We start from the raw sequence: 25,459 nt of genomic DNA, 5'->3' as shown, positions 1-25,459 counted from the left end.
GGAGTGCCTCGGTGGGAAGGTCTGGGGTCCTGGTTACTGATGGTTATCATTCTTAGGAGATGCTGGTCACCTACCAAGCTAGAAAAGCGTGAGGAGCGGCTGACCAAAGTGCTTTTGCCCTGCTTCCCGCAAGAGGTGGTACCCAGGGCTGGAACGCAGGAGTCAGGACCACCGTCCTCAGCTCTGCAGCCCGCAGCGCGCCCTCGAAGTGGTTCAGGGCGGTGCCCGCGGTGCCCGGGCCGGGTACCCTGGGACGGAGGGGCGGGGCGGGGCGGCGGCCGGGGCTCCTCCCACTTCTGCCTCGGGCTCCCCTGCTCTTAACCCGCGCGTGGGGGCTCCCAGGCCACTAGGCTCCGCGGAGCAAGCGAGAGGTCCGCGCGGAGCCTGAGCGGTGCGCTTCCAGTCCCGAGGCCGACGCCAGCACGCCGGCATGGCCCCCGCAGCGGCGTCGGGGGGCAGCACCCTGCCCAGTGGCTTTTCCGTCTTCACCACCTTCCCTGACTTGCTCTTCATCTTCGAGTTTGTGAGTGACTTGCGGTCGGGGAAAGGACGGGATGGGCTGAGCCCTGCGCTCTCGCGGGCACCCCGCACAGCTGTCGGGCTGGATTCGCGAGCTGCGCAGGTCCTGGGAGCAGCGGGGCAGCAGGGGCAGGGCGGGGACTAAGCCAGGAAAGTCCCCTCCCATCTCTGGTCGTTTGCCCCCTTCTAGACCAACGGAATGAGGGGAACAGTCTACAGGACTATGGAGGAAAAACCGGGTTCGCAACCTGGGTCAGATGTTGGCAGCGGGCGAGGTGGGGACAGTTCTTGGTGCGCTGGTTCCAAAGCTGCGCGCGGGGCCCTCTTGGCAAGCGCAGCGCCATCGAAGCTCACGCCGCGCTTTGGGCGGTTGGGTTGAAGTGCCCGGCTTTTTCAAGGAAGGAGGTTTCGTTTAAAAAAAAAAAATCATCAAAAGAAATGTTAGTATTACCAACCGAGATTTGGAGACGAGACGAGAGGGAGCTGAATCCGGTTTATTTTCTTCTGGCCTTTTAAAGTTTCAAGTATTTGCGACCAATTCGATCTGGAAATGAAACTGAGGCCGTCGTTTGCTCGGCCGCAGTTCTTCTGCCTCTTGTGTGAGGTGGGGGTGGACAAGATGGGCGGGCGAGAGCGATCCGCGCTCCTCGGCTGACCTTGGGCAGCCTCGAGGCCTCTGCACCTGCTGTCGGTCCCGCCTTGCACGCAGGGTCTCTGCCTGAGACTGCGGAAAAGCGCTTCCTACTGTGGGCTCCTGATCAGCACTCACGGTGTCGCGAGGCTAAAGTGACCTTCCTCAGCCTCAACTCTCTGGGGGCCGCTCGCCCTCAACTGGGAGGAATGTGCCTTGTATATTATGTGGGTGTGGTACATCACCGCCTCAGGGACACGTTTTCTGGCACCTCTGCCTCAGAAGCATCGGGCGTGGATAGTTGGGTAGGAAAGAAAATGTCGGAGCCTGACTTTAAAACTTGGACCCCAGGTTGCTATTGCCTGATTGGAGGGCGAGGGCTCACGAGTACGAAAGGGAGCAGGTCAGTTCATCTAAGGAGGGCTTGGGAGCAGGGGTTAAGAGGGCCACAGCTCTGTGAGCAGGGCTGTCTTTGAACTTGGGGTGAAAGTCAAGTCGAACCCAAACCTGGGTGGAACCAGTGATTTCAAATCCTAGGGATTGGCAGAATCCAAGCAGTTACATTTAGAAAAATCCCTGGACGCCAATGAACCTAGCTCCACCGTTTACAGAGAGCAGACCCCCTCTGGCCTTCTTTTAGAAGTTCAGCATATAAGAAAGAGTGAGTGCCCTTGCAAGTAGAAACAGTCCAGTTAGACCCGGAGATCTCATCTGCAGGAAAGAGGTCCAAAGGCTCCAACCCAACCCACCAATGCTGCAGAGATTACAGGACTGTGGGAAACCTTGAAGCCCATCCACTACTGGGAGCTTGCTCCTCCAGCGTGGCTTTGTGGCTTCAAGAGGAAACAATTTCTCGCTTGCCCAGAAAGCTTCTCTCAGCTGTCTTAGAAAGTCACTTCTCCACCTCACCTCTGTTCTCCACCTCCCTTCCTCACTTCCCAGGAGACCCTCAAAGCATAGTCATCTCCTGGTGTCTTCCTTATGCTCTAGATTAGGGGTGGGCTCACAGATGCGTGGGAGAGAAGAGGAGAAAGCTGACTCCCAGCCTCTCAGTTCTCCTCTGCATGGACTCTAAATATGAAGCTGTATATACTTGATGTGTGGAAGGAGTGGAGAATTAGAGGATCTGAGAAGGCACTGGCCACTCCAGGAGAGTTTTTTTTTTTTTTAATTATGGAATATTACAACTCAACAACTAAAAGACAACCAAGTTAGCAAATGGACAACGAACTTGAACAGAGGTTTCCACAAAGAAGATATACAAATGGCCAACAGGCACATAAAAAGATGCTTAACATCATTAGGCTTTAGGAAAACAAAACTGAAATCACAATGAGACTGGGTGAGGTGGCTCACACCTATAATCCCAGCACTTTGGGAGCCCGAGGTGGGTGAATCACCTGAGGTCAGGAGTTTGAGACCAGCTTGACCAACGTGGTGAAACCCCGTCTCTACTTAAAATACAAAAAAAAAAAATTAACCAGGCGTGGTGGCTCATGCTTGTAGACCCAGCTACTCAGCAGGCTGAGGCATGGGCATTGCTTGAACCTGGGAGGCAAGGTTGCAGTGAGCCGAGATCATGCCACTGCACTCCAGCCTGGGCAATGGAGTAAGACTCAGTCTCAAAAAAATAAATAAATAAGTAAATAAGTAAAAAAAAAATCACAATGAGATGTCACTTCACACCCATTAGGATAGCTACTATCCAAGACATGGAAAACACCAAGTATAGGCCAGGATGTGGGGAAATTGGAACACTTGTATGCTGCTGGTGGGAATGTAAAATGGTTCAGCCACTGTGGAAAAGAGTTTGATGGTCCCTCAAAAAATTGCCCTCTGACCCAGCAATTCCACTCCTGAGTGTATAACCAAAGGATTCAAAGCAGGGACTTTAGTACCAGCACATGCATGTTCATAAAAGCACTGTTCACAATAACCCACAGTCCAATGTCCATCAGCAATGAACTGAATGACGAAGTGCGACATATCCAAATGATGGAAACTATCTGGCCATAGAGAGCAATGAAGTACTGATAACGTGCTATAAAGTTGAAAAACCTTGAAATCTCTGTGCTTAGCAAAAGACACCAGGCACAAAAGGCCATATAGTGTATGATTCCATTTATATTAAATATCTGGAATAGATAAATCCATAGAGACGGAACACAAACCCTGGTGATTTGCCAGGGACTGAGGGGAGCAATTGCTTAATCGCTATGGGGTTTCCTTTTGGGGGAAATGAAAATGCTTTGGAATTAAATCGAGTTGGTGGGTTCACAACACCATGACTGTACTAAATGCCGCTAAACTGTCAACTTAAAATGGTTGGTTTGATGTTAATGTGAATTTCACCTCAAGTTTAAAAAATGAAAAAAATTAGAAATATTTCAAATGCCACAGAAGAGTGTATATAATATTTTAACCGACACCCACATAATTATTGCCCAACTTTGTCAAATCTTAATATTTTGCTTTATCTGCTTTTATGTATTAAGGGAATGAAGCTTTCAGATGGCATCTAAGCCCCCTTAGACATCCTTTTGTTATCTTATTCTCTCTCTCCATCCTCAGGGCCACCCGTAGGCTGAATGTGGTGATCACTTCAAGCAGTTTAGACTCTTACTGCACACATGTGAACTACACATGGCATTGCTTTACATGTTTTCATACTTTATGAAAATGCCAGCATACAGTACATATCCTTCTGCAACATGCTTTCCGGGCAACATTATGTTTTGAGGTTTATACATGTTGACTTTGTTTATCCAGTCTTCTGTTAATAGACATTTTGGATACTTCCAACTGGCTGTCTTTAGCTACTGCAGACAGCATTGCCAAGAACACTCTCATATTTGCCTCTGTAGTTACATGTTGGAAATTTCTCCCAGAAACACATGGAGGATGTGACTTGTTGGGTGACAGGGGATATCCACATCATCATTTTCCCAGATGTTATCACATTGCTGTCCAAAAGAGTAGTTCCAATTTACACACCCCAGGAGCAGATTTACTGAGAAGCTGATGATGTTAATTAAGTTCAAGACTTCCACTTACTCAAGCCCCTCCAAGACTCTGCCTAATTTTGATTCTTTTATAAAGATGATTCCCCCAGTTGTTTAAGCTTCAGGCTAAAACCTGGACCTTCCCCGGTCCCACCAGCAGCGCATGAAAGTCACCATTGTTCCTCATCACTTGGTAGCGTCAGACTTTATAATTTTCTGCTAGTCCGATGGGTGTGAAATGCTTGATTATTTTATATATCTGTAGTCTACTGAGTTGCTGATGACTCAGTTCAGATTCCCATGCCTGACCTCCCAGCAGCCTGGGAGGCACAGATGTCCAAGGCAATCAGGGTGGAGCACCACTTCCATGTTCAGGGGACTGCCCACTGGAACAGGCGAGGGTGGCAGCTCAGGGCGGGGCATAGCAACCTCTCCTTGGCCCAGCACCCCTATCCCAGAGCTCCTGACCTCTGGAAAGCTGCGGGGTCTTCACAGGAAGAGGAAGGCGGGCCCAACTAGGCAGTGAGACTGCCGTTCCAAACACTCCCAAAGCCACAGAGGCTGTGCCCTTATTGCATGTGGTGGGGTCATCGGTGCAGCCCAATATAGGCCAGGGGTGAAATGGCCAATGCTCTCCCCTCCTCCAGCCAAACCCAGGGCTTTGCTTCTGGTCTGCTGCCCTGCAAAAGTTCCATCCAGTGAGGAACTTCTCCTTTTGGAGCCACTCTGTCTCCTCCTCCTTCTCCATTCTAAGCCAGGGGCTTCATGACACTGGGACACCATTCAGGGAACAAAAGGTTGGCAGGGAAGGATTTCTGTCTCAGCTGTGGCCCCTAGAGGCAATGTCTCCCACAGAGTGCCAGGAGAGACCCCCCACTCTTTCAGGACTTTTGAAGGAAAGGCCTGAAGTGGGCCATGAGATCATCCACTCAGCCTCCTCCTCCCCAGGCGGGGTTGTGAGTGAGAGCTTGAGGAATCCCACCAAGCCTTCCAGGGGCACACCCTCCTGCTCTGTGCCTCCGAAATGCGAAGACGAGTGTGGTCACATCATGTGTTGGATTTGGGGTGGGGGGCTACCTGGAATCAGTTTGTAGTTTTGACACAGTAAACTGGACAGAGTAACAACTAAAATGACACCTTTTCTGTGACCCAAACTGACTGGATTTTTTTTTTTTTTTTTTTTTGAGATGGAGTTTCGCTCTTGTTACCCAGGCTGGAGTGCAATGGAGCGATCTCGGCTCACCGCAACCTCTGCCTCCTGGGTTCAGGCAATTCTCCTGCCTCAGCCTCCTGAGTAGCTGGGATTACAGGCACGCGCCACTATGCCCATAATTTTTTGTATTTTTAGTAGAGACGGGGTTTCACCATGTTGACCAGGATGGTCTCGATCTCTTGACCTCGTGATCCACCCGCCTCAGCCTCTCAAAGTGCTGGGATTACAGGCTTGAGCCACCGCGCCCGGCCCTGACTGGACTTTTATTATTTAAGAGTGACCAGAGAAGTCCGAGGACCTGCACTAGATTTCTACCTGGCTGGGGAAGAGCCAGCCTGGCAGAGCCGGGACCGGGCCATGGGCTGGCGAGGCAGTTTCGCATTGAGTGGTCCGAGCTGTGGCTGCATTGAGAAGGCAGCATGGAAACTCCCAGGAGACTGGAGATGTAGAATCACAGAAACGTCACTTTCAGAGCTGGCAGGAAACTGAGGCTCAGACAGGGAGCAACTTGCCCATGTCATCGGATCCAGGGTCCAGCAAGTCCTTCTGGCAGCGAGCAGGTCACACCCAGGCTTCTATTTTCACCTAAACAGCCACACGGGGCTTTTGCTTGCATGAAAGGGACCCAGGGATCCTGAGTGAGCAGCCCTGCCCACCTGGCAGCCCTGGGCAAGGCTTGGATCCCTTCTCTCCCCCAGCAGAATGAAGGGCCAGCTCAGGGCCACTGGGAAGCTTGCACTTCCTGGGCCTCCTTGTCAAAAACACACCCTACAGTTTCTGAGTCATGAGGTCCAGGGCAGGTCCAAGAACCCGCACTGGGTAAGCACAGCACACCTCCACTGACTCGCTGAGACTTAGGGTGGGCATCTGGAGGCCAGGCCACCCTCTTGATATTTTTACAGGGGGACAGAATAGTGGGAACAGTTCTCAGAGAGAGGCTGGGGCAAGCAGCCAGGTGCTCCAAGGTTCTCAGAGGTCAGGCCAGGGACTCCTCTGTTCCTAGAGAAAGTTCCCTGCTGCTCTAACTAGGCGCCTCTCCTACAGGCGCAGGGAGTGGGGCAGGCCCTGCTTAGCCAGCACAGGATGGTGGCTGAGTTGGCCTTCCCTGACTGTGTCCACTGGCTGCTGACCCTGTCCCCTCTCTGTAGCTATTTAGAGAGGGCTACGGCCTGATCTGCCATATTTTCTCCTCTCTCCCTCTCTAAAAGGAGAGGTGTTCTAGACAGAGGTCTCACAGGGGTTTGGTGGAGAAGTGACTTTTCCAGTTTTTCAAGACCAGAGGCTGGCTTTGGTGAGAACTCGGTGACTTTGAGCTGCTCCCTGGAAACTGCTAAGTGCGATGATGGGGCTCAGCTCCACAGGATTGTCAGGCATGTGTCATCACACCTGAGCTATATTTTAAAAGATTGCCTTTTAGCTTTTCATAAGTCACTCCCCCACCTCAGGGGGATGGGGCAATGCCAGGGCTGGTGCACACACACCCTTTCTGTCCAAGTGCTTTCAGGAGTGAGTAGGAGGCCCCACGATGCTGCTGCCGACAGGACTCACGCTCAGGCCGGCCAGGGCCAAGGGCTGACTATTTGCACCTACACCTGCCACACCAGTGGGCAAGGGGCAAAGCATATTGTGCTGCCAGCACAGGCCAGCTCTGCACAGCCTTAGCAGTAGCCTGGCTTTGTCCTGGGCCCGGGACACATTCCCCAGAGAAGGGGCTGGGAGTGGGGACTGGACCACCTGGGACCTGCCTTGACATAGGACAGAGTCAGCCAGACTTGAACTAGAAAGGGCTGGGGGCCGACTTAAGCCACTCTGGGGCTTCTTCCTGAGGCCTCCAGTCTCAGTCCCTGGACACGGTGCTTTGGACCAGCAGGCCCCAGAGGCAGGTGCTGAGAGGATGCCCCAGCAGGTGTTCCCTCCTGGTGCTGATGGGTGTGAAGACAGTGGGAGTCAATACCCCTTGTACTTGAAGCAGGTACACCCTGGGGTGCTCCTTCTCACAGCTTTCAGATTGTTCCCAGGGGCGCGGAGCATAGAGTAGGTCCCTGGTGGTCTCTCATCAATTCGGAAGGCTCTAAATTGCCTTCGACACCCTGGTGGAAAGGTTTGGTTCCCGGTGAGCTCCCAGCTGGGCACGAGCATTGTAACCATTTCCCTTCCTGGGGTCGTGAATGTGCCACACTCTGATTATCTGCAGCACTTTGCCCCAGGCTCTCTGACACTCTCGGCTCATTCACAGCTAACGTGTTGGGTGAATCATTTTAATGTACCGAGGCCCTGGGTCCTGAAAAACATATGTAGGAAATCAAAGGAAAGCCTGTCATCAGCCACAGCACCTCCACATACACTGGCAGTGGGAAGAGAAGGCGCAGGGCTGCACAGCCAGTCTCACTGCCCTGCAGTTCCTGGCCAGAGCCTCCAGTCCCTGTAGGGGTGCAGTGGGCCGGGAGGGAAGGGACTGGAAGGGCAGGGGGAGAAGACGGAAAGTGAAAGTCTCAGAACCAGCTTGCGGGAGTCCCACGGGGGACTCGGGAGATGGGCACTCCAGGAATGGAGCCATGAGGAAGGACAGAAGGTAACATCCCCTGACCTATGAGTGGAGTGCGGAGGGGTGAGGTCTGCAGGGCAGCCCTTCCCTCTTCTTCCGACTGAATTCCAGGCCGACATCTGTGGAAGAGGGAGGGGCGTTCTTCGGCTTTTCATCTTGTGTTTTATGTGTCTTAAACACAAACCTTGCTATTGTTTTTCTCTAAAAGAACAGAGGTTATTGAGACTCATTGTTTCAGTGGTAGGCCAGGGAGGGAAAAGCTGTCTGGGAGTGGCCTGAAAACTAATGGGTTATTCTCCTTCCTCCATGTTAACACGCCTGTAATCCTGGCACTCTGGGAGGTCAAGGTGAGAGGATCACTTGAGGTCAGGAGTTTGAGATCAGCCTGGACAACATAGCAAGACCCCATTTCTACAAAAAATGTACAAAATTAGCCAACCATGATGGTGTGCACCCATAGTCCCAGCTACTCAGGATGCTGGGGTGGGAGGATGGCTTGAGCCTGGAGGTCAAGGCTGAAGTGAACTGTGATCGCATCACTGCCCTCCAGTATGGGTGACAGACTGAGAACCTGTCACCAAAACAGAAAGTTTCATAGCCATTTCTAAAGCTGATCCTAGACACAGGAGGTAACTGCCATACCCGTGGGGGCCTGGATCTGGACCTCAGCCAGCTTGTCAGAGCAGCTACGGGCATGTGGCAGGTAATTGTGCCTCAGTTTCTGCATCAGTAAAATGGGGATGCAGCAGCACCTGCCTCACATAGCTACTGCCCTACAGCTATCAAGTGCTGTTATTATTAGTTGACTAATAATTTAAACACTTGCTCTGAGACCAGCTGGCCGACCTGTGTCCACGGTGGAGTCCGCAAGGCCTGCCCCCATCACCTTTGCTGTAGGTGCCACATGAAGATTGGGATTGGACCAGGCTGTGGAGGGCACACTTGACTTGTCCCTGGGGTCACCGAGTCCTGCACAGACACCACCTTCCTGGGGCCTTCCCAGTGGCTCTCCTCTCACCAAGAAGGAAGGACTGAGGGCAGAGGTCGGTGTGTCCTCAGCTAGGAGCTTGACGGGGCAGCCAAGGAGGAGAGGACAGGATGGCTGCCCCGGCCTGCCTCCTGCCAGGGAGCAGGCTGCTTTCTAAGCCTCACTGCACCACACTGCCAGCTTGGTACCAGGATGGGCGAGGAGAGCTTTGTGGATTCTAACTGTGACACACATTGCTATATCTACCCACAGGCGTAGGAACAAATTACCAGTGGACTCAGATTAAAGCTTTCAAAAGTGATTTGTCATTAGTGTCAATGTGTCTGCTGTCTGCAAGGGCATCAGTTCAGGGAGGGGGCAGCCTCTGGCACAAACATGTGCCCTCATCTCCCCCAGCCTCCATCCTGGCCCCCAGCTGCTTGGCAGGTGGGCACAGTTGGATTGAAGGGCCTGTCAGGAAAGGAACCACCCAGCTTGTGTGTCTCAGGACTCTTTAAAACCAGCCACAGACCTCCCACATCTCTGTTTGTGGCTGGGTTGGGGGGCAGCAGTGGGAATGCTTCTTTGTTGGAGGGGGCCCTTTAGGCCCGGGCTTACCCATCACCTCCACCGGGAAGTCCACCCTCCTAGCACCCTTTCCTGGCACCCAGAACACCTCCTGCAGACCTTGCTTATTGTCTGTCTCGTGCCTACACCCTGAGTCTGCCCACATACCTGGCACAGACCAAGAACTCTGAAACATTTGCTCCCAGCAAGCATCAGTAGGGAAGGGGCTCGGATCTCCTCTCCCACCTACCTAATGTTGATTAATCATGAGTCCTTGGCCTCAAGGGCGGACAGAGGGTGAAACTGACAAAGGCTGCCAGTCCCCAAGAGACTCTGGGCGTTCCAGTTCCCTTGAACCCTCCCAGACCCTGGGCAGGCAGCCTCCTCTCGCCCCTTGCAGGTATACGCCTGTTTTGTTGATTTGCTCCCATTACTGACCCACCTGGTGACTCCCATAAATACCTTTTGTTTTTCTTGCATTTAAGCCACTCCTGCCTGGTCTAGCGTTTCCATGGATTTTGCCTTTTACAGGCGGCTTACCCGGCATTTTCACGGAGCCTCTTGGTTTCTGTTTACCCTGCTGGGTAAAGCCAGTCGGTGTAGGTGTGGTAGGCAGAATTTTCCATCCAAACAAGGACATGCCTATCAGAAAATTCGTAGATTTGTGGATCTGAGGGGAGTTTTCCTTCATTCAGGATCTAGTGACCATCCTCTAGCTTGTGAGGGAGGTGGGTTTAAGGCAGCAGTCACTTTGTCCTGCTGGCAGCATATGCTATGGGAGAGAAGGCTTCCCTGGGGTTTGGGGGATGGGATTGCAAGCCTGAATAAGGGGCTCCTCCCGGTCCAACTTGCCTTGTTAATATAAACTGTGGCCCTGAACTCAGCTCTTAAATCTTTTAATCTCAAATCTCTATCCTCCTCTTCACAAACAGATCCAAACTCTTTGTGTCCTGGTCTTGCCTTCAGATTAGATAAAGGAACACTGTCTAAGGCTAGCTGCAGGGGGGTGATGGTGTGAGGGGTCCCTCTGAGAGAAAGAAGTCTGCTGACGAAGAGGCCAGGAGGGTAGAGTGACCGGTGTAGGTAAATCAAGTCAAATCCCAGCCCTACTCCCACACCCAGGGTTCTCTTTGGGGGCAGTCCCAGGGATCAGACTCCTGATAATCTGCCTTTTCGGTTGATGCGGGGAGAGGGTCACCATCCAGAGAAACTCTGACCCCTACCCCTGACCTTTCCCTATGGGCTCAGATGGGGATCTTGTGCCAACTACCAGGCTCTGTCCCTGTCCAGTGTGACATTTGTAGCTGGTGACCCTTGCTCAAACACTGACACTTTCACCAGGGCCGGAATCCACCCTTGTGGACCCAGAGCTGCTCCAGTGGGGACTGTGGCATGAGAGAGGAGAGGAAGGGAGAGGTGGGTTCCATTCATTAGAGTATGTCTTTGAATGAGATCCATTACCTCAATGTTGATCATGGCCACACTCAGCACCTGTTAAATGTGTGCATGAATGAATGAATGAACCACCAAGTGAGTGAGTGAGTGACAGACTGACTGACTGACTGACTGAGTGATTAAGTGACTGACTGAGTGAGTGACTGAGTGAAGGAGGAAGTGACTGAGGGAGTGAGTGATTGAGTGACTGACCAAGTGACTGACTGACTGAGTGACTGAGTGTGTGAGTGACTGACTGAGTGAGTGAGTGACTGACTGACTGAGTGATTCAGTGAGTGACTGAGTGAGTGTATCAGTGACTAAGTGACTGAGTGAGTGACTGTGTGAGTGACTGAGTGACTGAGTGACTGAGTGAGTGACTGAGTGACTAAGTGATTGAGTGAGTGACTGAATGAATGAGAGAGTGACTGAGTGAGTGACTGAGTGTGTGACTGAGTGTGTGAGTGAGTGACTGCATGAGTGACTGAGTGTGAGAGTGACTGAGTGAGTGAGTGAGTGACTGAGTGAGTGAGTGACTGAGTGAGTGAGTGACTGAGTGAGTGACTGAGTGAGTGAGTGAGTGAGTGACTGAGTGAGTGACTGAGTGCGTGAGTGAGTGACTGAGTGAGTGAGTGACTGAGTGAGTGAGTGACTGAGTGAGTGAGTGAGTGAGTGAGTGAGTGACTGAGTGAGTGACTGAGTGCGTGAGTGAGTGACTGAGTGAGTGACTGAGTGACTGAGTGAGTGACTGAGTGAGTGAGTGAGCGAGTGACTGACTGAGTGAGTGACTGAGTGAGTGAGTGAGTGACTGAGTGAGTGAGTGACTGAGTGAGTGACTGAGTGACTGAGTGACTGAGTGAGTGACTGAGTGAGTGACTGAGTGAGTGAGTGACTGAGTGAGTGACTGAGTGAGTGACTGAGTGAGTGAGTGACTGAGTGACTGAGTGAGTGACTGAGTGAGTGAGTGAGTGACTGAGTGAGTGAGTGAGTGACTGAGTGAGTGAGTGAGTGACTGAGTGAGTGAGTGACTGAGTGAGTGACTGAGTGACTGAGTGAGTGACTGAGTGAGTGAGTGACTGAGTGACTGAGTGACTGAGTGACTGAGTGAGTGACTGAGTGAGTGACTGAGCGAGTGAGTGACTGAGTGAGTGAGTGATTGAATGAGTGACTGAGTGATTGAGTGAGTGACTGAGTGAGTGACTGAGTGAGTGAGTGACTGAGTGAGTGAGTGAGTGACTGAGTGAGTGACTGAGTGACTGAGTGACTGATTGAGTGAGTGACTGAGTGAGTGACTGAGTGAGTGAGTGACTGAGTGAGTGACTGAGTGAGTGAGTGACTGAGTGACTGAGTGAGTGACTGAGCGAGTGAGTGACTGAGTGACTGAGTGAGTGATTGAATGAGTGACTGAGTGATTGAGTGAGTGACTGAGTGAGTGACTGAGTGAGTGAGTGACTGAGTGAGTGAGTGAGTGACTGAGCGAGTGAGTGACTGAGTGACTGAGTGAGTGACTGAGTGACTGAGTGAGTGAGTGAGTGAGTGAGTGAGTGACTGAGTGAGTGAGTGAGTGAGTGACTGAGTGAGTGAGTGAGTGAGTGAGTGACTGAGTGAGTGAGTGAGTGACTGAGTGAGTGAGTGAGTGAGTGACTGAGTGAGTGAGTGAGTGAGTGAGTGAGTGAGTGACTGAGTGAGTGAGTGAGTGAGTGACTGAGTGAGTGAGTGACTGAGTGAGTGAGTGAGTGACTGAGTGAGTGAGTGACTGAGTGAGTGACTGAGTGACTGAGTGAGTGACTGACTGAGTGAGTGACTGACTGAGTGAGTGACTTAGTGAGTGAAGAAAGCTCCCCTGACTTGCTGGGACTGAATTCCTTCATACCAGGAGGTACATAGTGCTAATACAAGTAGAGAAGCCAAGCCGTGTTTGCTTCCTTGCCTCTCAGAACTGGAATAGAGTCCCCCATCCTCCCTCTCAGATGCATTTCTGAGCAGAAGAGCTGCGGGACTTTGAGGAAGCCTTCAGCATTTAGGGGTCTTGAGTCTCCCCCCGACCTCCTGCTCTGTGTGTATTCATTCTCCCACCACCTGGTGCTTGGTGCCCTCTTGACTTCACCCTAGCATCCATGCCTGTCATGCCATTTACCTGCTCTACAGTAGCTCATCCTTAACCCCACTCTACCCACCTACGCACACACACACGTGTACTCACATACACACACGCATGCATGTGCACACACATATACACAAGCATACACAGGCATATGCACACAAACATATACACATGCATATGCATGCACCATACACATATACATACACATGCAGACATACATACAGATCTGCACACAAACACATATACATAAACACAAAGAAGCTCACACATACACATGCACACACGTGCATACATACACATACATATAGGCACATACATGCACATATACACAGCATGCATCTGCACACAAACACATATACATACACACAGGGAAGCGCACACATACACATGCACACACACGTGCATACACACAAATACATAAGGCACATATATGCACATATACACAAGCATGCATGTGCACACACACACATGCACACGCACACACAGGAAAATGCTTCCTACTCTCTACCTCACTCCGAGAATGATTTGTTTTAAATCAACCCTTAGAGCTGGGCAAAGACTGTGAGACTCTTCTGAAGCAGTTACTTTTCTGGTCAGATCACCTACACGAAATGTCCTCCTGGCATTGAAATAACTCTTGGCTGCTAAAACGATGCAGTAAGTAGACTGCCAGCAACATGAGTGGGGGTTGCTTCTCCTGGTGGACTTGGGAGGGCACAGAAGGGCGGGGAGCTCCCTGGGGTCCTCTCAGCAGACGGGATGAGTCTCCATGTGTCCCTCGTCTGGCGAGGACATCTCTTCTTTTCCTTCCCGGGGAGATGACATTTGTCACTTGATCTAAGTGGCAGGGGAGCTCAGCAGTGATGCACAGCCCCTGTTCTGTGGCTGGTTTCTTTTACTTCTCAAGAATTCAAGGCAAAAACTGCTGTTCACATATGCCTTTAAAGGCACACACCACGTGTTCCACGCCCTTGGGAATGTTGATGCTGGGCTCTGGGGACCACGCCATCAATGTAGATGGAAAGCCTTGCCTGGGAAGACCTCTTAGGTTCACATCTTGATGTGTCCTTGGAAGAATTTCTGCTTGTGGAGGCCCTGACAGAGTGAAATGAAACCCCAGAAAAATATCCAGAGAATTTAAGCAAGCCCTCTGCATTGCCCTTGTTACCCAGCCCTGCAGCAGAAGAATACTGGGGACTGTGGATGAAGAGTTCTTTCAGACACAGGCAGTGGAAACTCCAGACGAATCTCAAGAATGTGCCGGAGAATGCCTCTTCCCGTTCTTGATGACCAGGCTCGTTGTTGGAAGGAAAGCTGGCTCATATCTTAGCGCCCTTTGGGCTTCCTTGTGCAGGGCAGGCACATTGTTCTCAATTTTGGTTTCTGGAGACCATAGATTTTTCTCTTTTTGATGCTTTTGAGGTTATTTTAAAATTCTGACTCTTCTTGGACAAGTTTTGGAGTAGATGATTGTGCATAGTGAGATCATATTCAGACCGCTGGGATTTTTCACAGAGTTACAGAAGAGGCTGCTTCATCTAACGACATTTGTGACAGCAAGCACTTAGTGGCAGCCGGGTACCGGCCCCCTGAAGGTATAACCCGAGTCACAACTACTGTTATCACTACTTTCCAGATGAGGGGACAGAGAGATTCAATAACTTGCCCAGGGACAGCAGGTCACCCAGCTAGTGACAGAGCTCGCTTCAAACTCATCAACCCTGGCTCCAAAGTGTACACCATTAACTACCCCTTAACAACCTGGCTGCTTCCCATGGATTAATTTGGAAAGAAAACATGAGACGCTTCTCCAAGTTCACACAAGAGCTTCCAGGAAAACAATTCCAGATGGAATTTTTTTCACAAACTTCATTTCACCAGGTAGACCATGGATGTGAACTCTTTGGAAACTTTTTGTCCAGTTTTATACATTATCCCCTGTTCTTAGAGAAGCTCAACTCTGCTCAGCACCCCCAACTGGACTGAATTACAGATGGGTGGTTTCCAGCTCTGTCACATCAGAGTTGGGAGGGGCCTCCGATTGCTCATGCACCCCCTCGGCCCCCATCCTCAGACAGTGAGGCTGCATCTCAGAGTTCAGAGGACACCCAAGGACAAGCTAGTCTCATGCTCCAGGCAAGACGAAGATCCAAGCTCGAGGAGAGGAGAGGTGGAGAGAGGAGAGGAAACACTAGGGTGTTTTTTTTTTTTTGCACTGAGAGGCCAGGCAGGACCTGGAGGGGAGCAGTCGGCTGGCATCACTGGGGGACAGGCAGGGCCCTAGACAGGAGCTACAGAGCATTGCCCATGACCTTATATTATGGTAACACATCACGAGGCCTTGGCCAAGAGTCTGGGGCATCTGTCCCATCACTCTGCTTCTTTCCCACGGAATCAGACTCTGGGCATGAGTCCCAGGCTTTGGTGTTTTTTTCTAAAGGCATCCCAGGTGACTTAATGTATAGTCAGGGCTGAGGACGATAGAGTGTTTGCTGAGGCCCCATCCCCATCTTCTTACTTAAGGCCCTGGGACCCAGAGAGCGCTCAACCCTTGTCCCTCTCCAGCCATGCAACTGGAGACCTTTGTCTGAGATTGCCCAGCCAGCTGCACCATCTCTATTTTGATGGACAAAGACAGGGTGCAGCTGCAGGTTCAGGCGAAGTCTGACCTGTTGACAGAAACCAGGGGGACACAGCGCCATGCCTGCAGAGTGTCAATAATGTTTTCAAAATAATTGCCTCTGTGCATGGCCACCTGGAAGCTGGGAGCCACCGGAGTTTCCTTGATGAAGGAAAATGCTTGAACCCTCACCTACTCCCTTGCTCTTGACAAATATTTGGCCAGTGGGGTGGGTCCTGAGGCCAGGCTGGAGTGGATTGCTCCATGCCCAGGAGTGCCTTATCTCCCTGGTGAGTGTGCCCTGCTTATTCTGTTTGCTCTGTACATTTAGTAGGTGGAGCAGGACGGGAACCAGCTTTGACTCATGGTTCACACCAAATCTCAGCTTTGCATACAGCAGGGCTGGAGGCTCACCCTCCCTCAAGCCTCATCTTCTGCCACTCTTTGACCTGTGCCCAGCTGCCCAGCCTTCAGCCTCCGAAGCCCGCACAACTGCTTCAGCATCCTCTGAGCTTGAAATGTGCCCTTTCTGCCATGAATGTACCATGCAAAGGAAAAAAGTCAGCCTGATTTTTTAAAGGACCCACTTGCAAGGTGAAGCCCCTGGAGTTTGGATGGGGTTTTGAGATCTGCCAGCGGACAGGGGCCGGGGCTGAGCCCATGGTAGGCTTTGTTCTACGGGCAACTGTGGACAGGGTTACCATTACAGACTGCAGGAATCTGCATGCCAATGTGGGGAGCATGGAATTTCCCAGGGAGCTGGAAAATAGTCTTCATCAGGTTGGTAAAAGCACTCACCGGAACAGTCAGGGCAGAGAGTCTAGCCTGACCTCGAGGCTCTCCAAGCAGCTGCTGGAAGCTCAGAGCCCACACTGTGGCTGCAGTCAGCAAGCTGCACACAGAGGCTGTGGCCAGCCCTCCACACACTGACTTCCCCTCACTTTTCCTGCCCTTGATTCCTCACATATCACATCTCCAGCCACATGGGAAGAACGGAGTGGAGAGAGATGACTCTGCAGATAGGAGCTGGGGGGCCACCTTCTCATATTTGCCATTTCCAAGTGCCACCTGTGCATTAATTCACCTTATGTATTTTACAGTTAATTTTTCCCCAAATGATGACATTGCAATCATTAGCATAGAAACAATGTCACTATCCGGTTCACCTTTGCCTATCTGCGCTATAAGAGAACTCCAGACACCCAGCTCCACCGTGAGCCCTTCTTGCCTTCATCAGAAAAAACAAAGAGAGTAAAGGAGCAGGGAATCGTTGCCTCACTGTGAAATTCAGTGTTCCTCAATAGCGTGCCCATTGGTCACCCATAAGCACCTCTGGCCCATGGGGTCCCACTGGGATTCCATAACGGAGTCTCCTCCCTACCATGTGCAACCTAAGCTGCTCCTTTGGGGTTTGGTTCATAAGTGGCTCTAGTTTAGCCACACCCAGGTACCAGGAGACTGAAGGCCCGTTAGCTGACTTGGACACTGATGGGTGGCTGAATGGGTCTTCTCCGGCTCCCCTCCAGGGAGCCAGCTGTGAGCAAGGCAGATCTCAAGCCCACTATCACCTGGTCAGGGGAAGCACCATGTTGTCCCTAATCCAACACCCCTATGTTTGTGCTGAGTGCTACAGACAAGACAAGCAGGACTCCCCGAGAGCGTGTGAACAAGGAGGCAACTTAGTTTGGTCCTCCTCGGAGGGTCATGTGGCCACCAGGCAAAGGGTGCTTAGGGGAGGGATTCCCAGGGCAGGACCACCCTCTGCCCTCTGAATGTGTCCCATGGATCCTCCCATTTCTCCACGCCACCCCCACACGCCTCCTGAATCCAAGTCCTGCCTGCAGCGATGCGCTCCCGTCCCTCCATCAGTGCCCACTATGGAAAAGGCCGCATAATCTGTTTGATCTTAAACTCAACGGTGGATGAAATCCACACACACATCTTACTCTATGGCGGGCTGGGGAATTTTATTTAATTGATTTTGCTCCCATTTTTATAAGGTGCACAGTGCATCCCACCGGCCCTGCCATGTGCCTTCAGGCAACCTAAGATCCATCAGCAGAGGACGCTTTCTCGTCAGAGATGCCCACATCTGATTCCTTAGGGACAACTTGGTTTTAATAAATCCAGAGTCTTCATTGCACTGATTTTTCTACCCAAATGCAATTCTCTCCTGATGCTTCTCAGACAAGCAGCTCAAAGAACACCCGTGAAGACAGTAGTATCTCTCACCCAGCAGGTGGATAGCAGGTCCAGGGAGGTGGGGGGTCAAGGTGCTGTGTGAATTCACACTACAGGGGACAGAGGCCTCGGAGGGCAGTCCCATCCTCAGTCCCCTAGATGCCTCTGTAGCACCTTGGAGACTTTTGGCTGCAAAGGAATCTCCATATACACCTAGAGTCCTCCGAGCTCAGTCCCCATCTGAGTGGGGAGCCTGTGGATGAGGGTGAGCTGATTCTCACTGAGGGGAGCGGGGAGAGATGAAGAGAAGGGAAAGAGAAGTGCAGGAAGTCCCCGCTGGGGTTTGTATGTGCCCATCCGTGGCGAGGAGTGGGGCTAGGCCACTGAGGGGCACTACTGGCTCCCGTGTCTGCTCTTCTTTGAGTAAATGGGGCTCACTGACCCTGGGGACATCAACTGGGATGTATTCTGGATAACCGCGAGGCTGTACTTCCCTCACTCCCATCCTCGGCAGTCCGAGGAGACAAGGCTGACCTGGGTTACTTTATTCCAACTCCAAATCTGTGGTCAGAACACTTCCTGGACTTGGGGATATAAGGAGTTGAATCCAGAAAAGAAACAATAAATAAGAGAAAGAAAGAGAGAAGGGGAGAGAGAGAGAGAAGAAGGAGGAGGAGGAGGAGGAGGAAAAAAGGGAAGGGAGGGGGAGCAGGAGGGGAGGGGGAAGGGGAGGGGAAAGAGGATGGGGAGGGGAGGGGAAAGAGGATGGGGAGGGGAGGGGAAAGGGGATGGGGAGGGGGAGGGGAAAGGGGATGGGGAGGGGGAGGGGAAAGGGGAGGGGGAGGGGGAGGGGAAGGGGGAGGGGGAGGGGAAAGGGGAGGGGGAGGGGAAAGGGGAGGGGGAGGGGGAGGGGAAAGGGGAGGGGAGGGGGAGGGGGAAGGGGAGGGGGAGGGGGAGGGGAAAAGAGGTGGGGGTGGCTACTGACAGTGTGGTTAATTTGTCTTGCCAAATAAAGACGGAAAGGATATGCTGGTCACTACAGTTGCATAAAAGAAAGGGCATTTTAATATCAAAGCAAGTAGAAAGGTTAGTATCTCAGAAGAAATAGCAGCCTTCTCATGACAATACTGAATGACATAAATCCTTTCTCAGAATGATGAGTTACTTAACTTCCACCTACCTCAATTTCCTTATCTGGCGAACGGGTCAGCATTACTCATAGGGTTGTTGTAAGAATCACTGAGTTATTATTTGTAAAGTGCTTAGGATACTGCCTGGCATGTAGGTCTGATATAAGTGTTAAATAAAAAATTTAAACTGTATTTAAAAAGTTAATCAGGCCAGGTGCAGTGGCTCACAACTGTAATCCCAGCACTTTGGGAGGCCAAGGCAGGTGGATCACCTGAGGTCAGGAGTTCAAAACCAGCCTGGCCAACATGGTGAAACCCCATCTCTACTAAAAATAGAAAAATTAGTCAGGTGTGATCGCGCATGCCTGTAGTCCTAGCTACTCAGGACTTGAACACAGGAGGCAGAGGTTTCAGTGAACCAAGATTATGCCACTGTACTCACGCCTGGGCAACAGAGCAAGACTCTGTCTCAAGAAAAAATTTTTTAAAAAAAGTTAATCAAAGCAAGTGTGCAGGGGATTGGGAATGAGATCCAGCCCAGGGCCTTTTGGGGGACTAAAGCTGCATTTTTGATGAGGAGGAGAATGCCTGCCCTGTTCTCTTCGCCCTCTTTCTGTGTTTCTGCACCCCGGTCACCTCATGTGACTGCTAGTCAAGGGCTGTTCCCGGGCTGGGGCTCTCCTCTGGGCTGACACTCACTCCACTCCTCCCCTGCAGGTCTTCGGGGGCCTGGTATGGATCCTGGTGGCCTCCTCCCTAGTGCCCTGGCCCCTGGTCCAGGGCTGGGTGATGTTCGTGTCTGTGTTCTGCTTCGTGGCCACCACCACCTTGATCGTCCTGTACATAATTGGAGCCCACGGTGGGGAGACTTCCTGGGTCACCTTGGTGAGTCCAGCCCAGGGCGGCTGTGGGAGCGGGTAGTACTGGCCCCTGGCCCAGTAGGGCTGGCTTTTCCAGTGCCAGGTGAGACTTCCCCATAGATGTCACCCCACCATGTCCAAGGCTGAGCCTGCCCAGGGCTCCCGGCAGCAGAATCAGGAGAGTCGGGGGCAGAGGCAAGGTCTGTGCTGCCAACTATCACTGGACCTGTTCTGTGTTCTCCTGCATAACTGCCTTTCCACAGATAATCAGCTGCCCAGCCACCACACCACCTGCACCCACCAGGTGCCTGCTGCCCCTCCCATCACCCGGAAGGGCTGTTTGCATCTCAGGGGAGCAGGGCCCCGGAGGCTGACACAGGCTGGAAACTGGCCCTGGCTCTCGGGGTCAGGCCATGCTTACTATCTGGGTCCTCAGCCACTGACTTCCAAGTAGGGCTGTCAGAGAACACTGGGAAACAGAAATGGTCTACGGTGGTTATTCTATATAAATTCTGCTTTGAGGCCTGTGAAAAGGTAACTTTTACATGTGGGATACTGCCCTTTCCTACTGTAGAGGTGGTCATTTGGCCAAGCCTCTTTCCAAATCATAACTACACAAAACCCTGTTTTAGTACCTTTTTGCTTGCATTTATTTCTTTATTTTGAGTTGGGGGTCTCGTTCTGTCACCCAGGCTGGAGTGCAGTGGCGCAATCTCATCTCGCTACAGCCTCAGCCTCCCAGGCTCAAGTGATCCTCCTGCCACAGCCTCCTGAGTAGCTGGGACTACAGGCATGCGCCACTGTGTCCAGCTAAGATTTATTGCTTTGTGTAGAAATGGGGATCTCAGTATGTTTTCCAGACTGGTCTCAAATCCTGGCCGCAAGAGATCCTCCTGCCTTGACCTCTCAAAGCTCTAGGATTACAGTCACACACCCAGCCCTTTAATGCTTTTAAATATACCAGGAGTCGAAAAGAAGCACTGAAACAAAACAAAACAAAAAAAACACAATAGAAACAGTGTGGGCCGCCCTCGCCCTGCACTGGCCAGTGAGGCCACACCCAAGCTGGACTGTGGCCATGCACGACACTTCTCAGATCCAGGACCAGCTTCTCCCTGGGGCACCCCAAGTTGCCGGCCCCTCCTCCACCTCTCGCTTGACCCTTCCTCAGGGGAGACCAGTGTCCCATCCCCAAGGAAGTGCTTGCTCTGACCCCAAGCAGTGAAGTGAGACTCAGGGTGGCAAGGTGGGCACGGGACCTCCGTGAGGAGGCTGGGGGAGAGGTTAGGGGCAGGGGGGAGGGGACCTCAGCTCTGCATCTGGGCCCCATCTCTGTCTCCCCATCCCTCTGACACCCCATCTGCCCCGCAGGACGCAGGCTACCACTGCACCGCTGCCCTCTTTTACCTCAGCGCCTCGGTCCTGGAGGCCCTGGCTGCCATCACGATGCAAGAAGGCTTCACCTTCAGGCACTACCACGAAAACATCGCTGCCGTGGTGAGTCCAGGCATCTGGGGCTGTGTTCACACGGGCGGCTCCGCGGCTGGCAGGGGGTGTGCGCAAGCTGCCGAGGCCCTCCGTCTATTTTCAGCTCACTAATTTTTCCGTGAGGTCAAACCTTCCCCTCATCCTTGAAGCAGGAAAGGCTCTGAGAAGGGGAGTGTCGTGCCCAAGACTCCACTTATTCTTCCTGTCAGGGCTGCATGTCCCAGGCCTGGGTGGGCTTTGCAGAAGGCAGACGTGTGAAGGGATGACGGCCGCTCAGCGCCCTGTCCGAGTGCTTTGTGAACAATCTGATTTAACATCCACAGCAACCCTACAACCCAGGGTCATGACGCCGATCTCACAGAGGGAGAAGTGGGGCCAGAGAGCGTGGGTGACTGGCCCAAGATCACCAGTCATCGTGGGGCCCGGCATCGAAGCTGGGGGCCCAGTCCTCACACTCTCAACACCAGTTCAGGGCTGTGAGTCTGGCCACATGGGTCTCCTGACTCTTCCTGAGTGGCCGTCCATTGAAGCATCCAGCCAGGGATGGGGACGCTGAAGCCAGGTGGATTTTCTTTTTAATGGACTGGATCAGAATGACAGGGTAACAAATTTATTGTTTCATCAAGTGCTTTTCAGAGCTGTGCATGTGTGCCCTTGCACCAGTCTGTAATATAAAACATGCTTCTAACCACAGGTTATTGTTAAAAAGTAAGAAGTTTCCAAAATAGCACCCTTCAGATCTCTAGAACTTGACCTATGACTTATGCAAATCCCAAGGAAATATGTGGTGATAGATCCTGAGATATCAGCTCCGGTGGCCAAAGCTGTGTCGTCCCCTCTTTTTGGAAAGTGTAGGACGGAGGCTGAGAGAAGACCCACAGATGGGCACAGCTGGGCCTTGGGAATGAGGTCGGTGAGGTAACTCTTCAGGGGAAAGTCCCTCAAAGCCTCACCTGGTGGTCCCTCTGCACAGTCCCCTGCCCTTGGGAAGCCACACACTGCCCTCAAGCTCCCAGCCTACAACTGCTTCCCTAAAGAGGGCCCCCTCAGGATCCTGGCATCTCCCCAGGGGCCTCACGGTGTGGAAACATTTCCCGTGTTGGCCCGTCTCCCAACATGGATGGTTTCCAAGCAGCAGCACAGCCAGGTGGCATCTTCACGGATCTTCCTTCCCCCAGGAGGCCGGTGACCCACCCTCCATCATTCTTCACACAATTCTGTCTCATCTCCCGTTCCCAAGACTGCCTTATACCTCCCCCATCCCCCATCCCCCATCCTCCATCCCAACCAAGCCTTCTCTTTTAACAAACATCAGCAAAGTGTCTGAAAACAATTTCCATAAAATTGTTGTGGACAGGGGTTGTGAAATGTAGAAGGGACGTGGGTAGTGGGTCAGCACTTGATGAAAAAAAACCCAGACAGGGGAATGAATGCCCCTTCCCACTGGACAGGTCACTAGTTGAGAACCACTAGGCTCTACTGCCTTCTGATTTTTCTCTCTTACCTTTTATCGAAATGCAGCACACAGCCAGAGACGTGTGCAGTTGCCAGCTCACAGCTTAATAAACTTTCATAGAGTGAATTCCCCCGTGTAGTTGGCATCTGGACTAAGAAATAGGGCCGATAAACCACTCTCAGAAATCTCCTCAAATCCTGTCCCTGTCGTTGTGCACCCCCACCGCCACCCAATTCTGATTTCTAGCACCCCATTCAGTTTTGCCAGCCTTTGAACTTCATATAAGTGTAATTACACAGTGGGTACTCATGTGTGGCTTCTTTCTCTCACCCTTGTGTTTGTGAGAGTCACCCATGTGGCTGGGTGTACATGTGGCTTGTTTCTTCTCATTACTATATTGCACTCCCTTGTAGGAACAGACCAACAGCCATTTATCCATCCCACAACTGATCATCTCCCCATTTTTTCAGTTGAGTTGGATAGACACAAACATGCTCATGCAGACAGGACCATTAGAATCGAGAACCAGAGTGTTCTCAGCTGGCAGATGCACCCAAACAAAACCACCAAGGGGGAATCTGCAGGGTGTTGGATGTAAAGTCACGCCTTTCTACCCATGGTGTCAACTGCATCTGTTCGTGGGGGAGAAAGAAGTTCATTACTCAGGATTCAACCCCAGACCCCCCCCGCCCCGCCAGCCACAGCATTCCCAGTCCAGGGGATACTCGGGTACAGGGAGGCACCTCACACCCTCTCACACAACCTGGTTTTGGAGGCAGCCAGCCTGCCTCACAGCCACTCTGTGGCTACTAATTAGGGTCTGTCCCAAGCCGAGCTCCTCCCTCTCTCCTCTGTGGGTGGCAGAGCTGTCCCTTTCCCAAAGGGACCCTGGGGACCAGTGGAAGCTGATTGGGGCGAGATGGAGATTTCTGGAGAAATCTGGAGGCTTCTCGATTATAACTATGGTGGGCAATTGTGGCTGCAGTTTAGGGAGAGGGCTTTCTGAAGCCAAAACACGTCTATTCGTGCCCAGCTCTGTGTTTTCCCAGTGGGCCATTTCTTGGTCCTACTTGGAAAATGAGTGTCCACTGCTCTTACTGCTGGGGACTTCCAAGGTGCTTCTGCCAAAGGTTCCCATTGCTCTGAAATGCCCATATTTTTGGAGGGCTGCCTCTGGTGTGTGACTGCTCCTCCCTGGATACATTCTCGTAAATGTGTTATTCAATAATTTGGCCATGAGAGAAAGTGCTTGCCCAGGCATGGGGGCAGGAGGGCAGGCACCCCGAGGGCTGGGGTTGATGGGCATTTTCAGGAGTCACAGAAGCGTAGCCACCCTAAATGGATGTTGTGCCTGAGCTGGAAACTCTTGACCCCCACTCAAGGTCACAAAACCAGGTGCAGAGATTGGACTTGGCAGCAGGCAAGTGTTTAGGGAGTAGGGTGATGGGAGCAGACGGTGCCCAGGAGGACACAGCAAGTCTCCAGTGAGCAGGGCCATCCCTCCCAAGGCCACAGTGGCTGACTGCATGGTCCCAACAGTAAGCCCCCTTCTTTCAACAAAAGCTCAAAATCCCTGTCCTTCACTTCCTATGAAGCCTGGCTCCCTTGGCCACACCGGTGATATTAAGAACCCTAGAACACAATCCCGAGAGGACAAGGATGTCCAAGCAGCATGGAGACTTCACCAGGGCCAGCAAACCCAGGTCTTTACCATCTCTCAACTGAGCTATCAGGACCACAGCTGGTGGGTGCTGGTCTCACTAGTGTGGGGAGGGAACTGTCCCTGGAGAGTTACCCGCCTGAGATGCTTTCACCGGAGGGGCCTTTGAGGACTCCATCTCAAGTCAGCTGAGACCTCAAGCCGAGTCCAGTGTGATGGTGGGTGATAGTGGAGAGTCTTACCTTGCACACCAGGTCCAGGAGCCCGTGGGTCACATCAGCTCCGTACTGAGAGGATCTGGTGCACACCTGGGCTCAGCAGGGAGGGCATCCTCCGCGTGTGGGATGAGAAGCAATGGCAGCTCACGCTTTCTGGGTCTGGTAACCCTGCGCCATGTGGGGCCGGATGCAGTGGAAACGCTGTGCCTCGTCCTCCCTGAGCAAGCCCATTAACGGCCATTTCTCTTGGTTCCAGGTGTTCTCCTACGTAGCCACGCTGCTGTACGTGATCCACGCGGTGTTCTCTTTAATCAGGTGGAAGTCCTCATAAAGCCACAGCGGAACCTGAAAACCCAGATGGTGTTAACTGGTCCCCCCACCTTCCAGAATAACTTTTTAGAAAACAGAAATGCCCTTGATGGTGGAAAAAAGAAAACGACCCCCCCACCCCGCGCAAAAAAAAAAAACCCTGCCCTGTTGCTTGTGGGTGCCGTGTTGACTCTCCCGCGTGCCTTCGAGTCCGGGTTGGGAGCTTGCTGTGTCTAACCTCCGACTGCTGCGCTGGCTGCTAGGTGACCTCCTGTTTGTGAAAGGGGACCTTCTTGTTCGGGGATGGGAAGTGGGGACCATGACCTAAGAAGGAAACAAAGATCCCCTGCTGACCCCTGGACCAGCTCTTGAGAAGGGCCATCTGGAATTTTCCACAGGCTCTCCTGAGCGCCCCATCTTGTGGCATGTTTTCTTAAGTCTTCGTGGATGTCTGTGTGTCATGGGGACTAAAACTCACTCAACAGATCTTTCCGAATATCCATGGTGGAAGATGATAACCCTTTGAAATACTTTATAAAGTGTCTTTATGTTCAA

At 52.1% G+C, this 25,459-nt stretch overlaps 1 protein-coding gene across 1 annotated transcript; it reads left to right on the top strand.

Annotated features, from left to right (window-relative positions):
• Positions 1 to 345: 345 nt before the first annotated feature.
• MAL (mal, T cell differentiation protein) lies at positions 346 to 25,459 on the top strand. The gene is made up of 4 exons (XM_012438324.2): positions 346 to 523; positions 19,631 to 19,798; positions 21,145 to 21,270; positions 24,852 to 25,459. The coding sequence occupies exons 1-4, from the start codon at positions 431 to 433 to the stop codon at positions 24,924 to 24,926; spliced, it is 462 nt and encodes a 153-aa protein (XP_012293747.1). The 5' UTR covers positions 346 to 430; the 3' UTR covers positions 24,927 to 25,459.

Source organism: Aotus nancymaae, unplaced genomic scaffold (assembly GCF_030222135.1).
Source record: "Aotus nancymaae isolate 86718 unplaced genomic scaffold, 86718_ANA_hifiasm-v0.15.2.pri h1tg000030l, whole genome shotgun sequence".
NCBI classification, from domain to species: Eukaryota; Metazoa; Chordata; class Mammalia; order Primates; family Aotidae; genus Aotus; species Aotus nancymaae.
The sequence above is the reverse complement of the archived record's forward strand: the minus strand, read 5'-3'. Positions and strand labels throughout refer to the sequence as shown.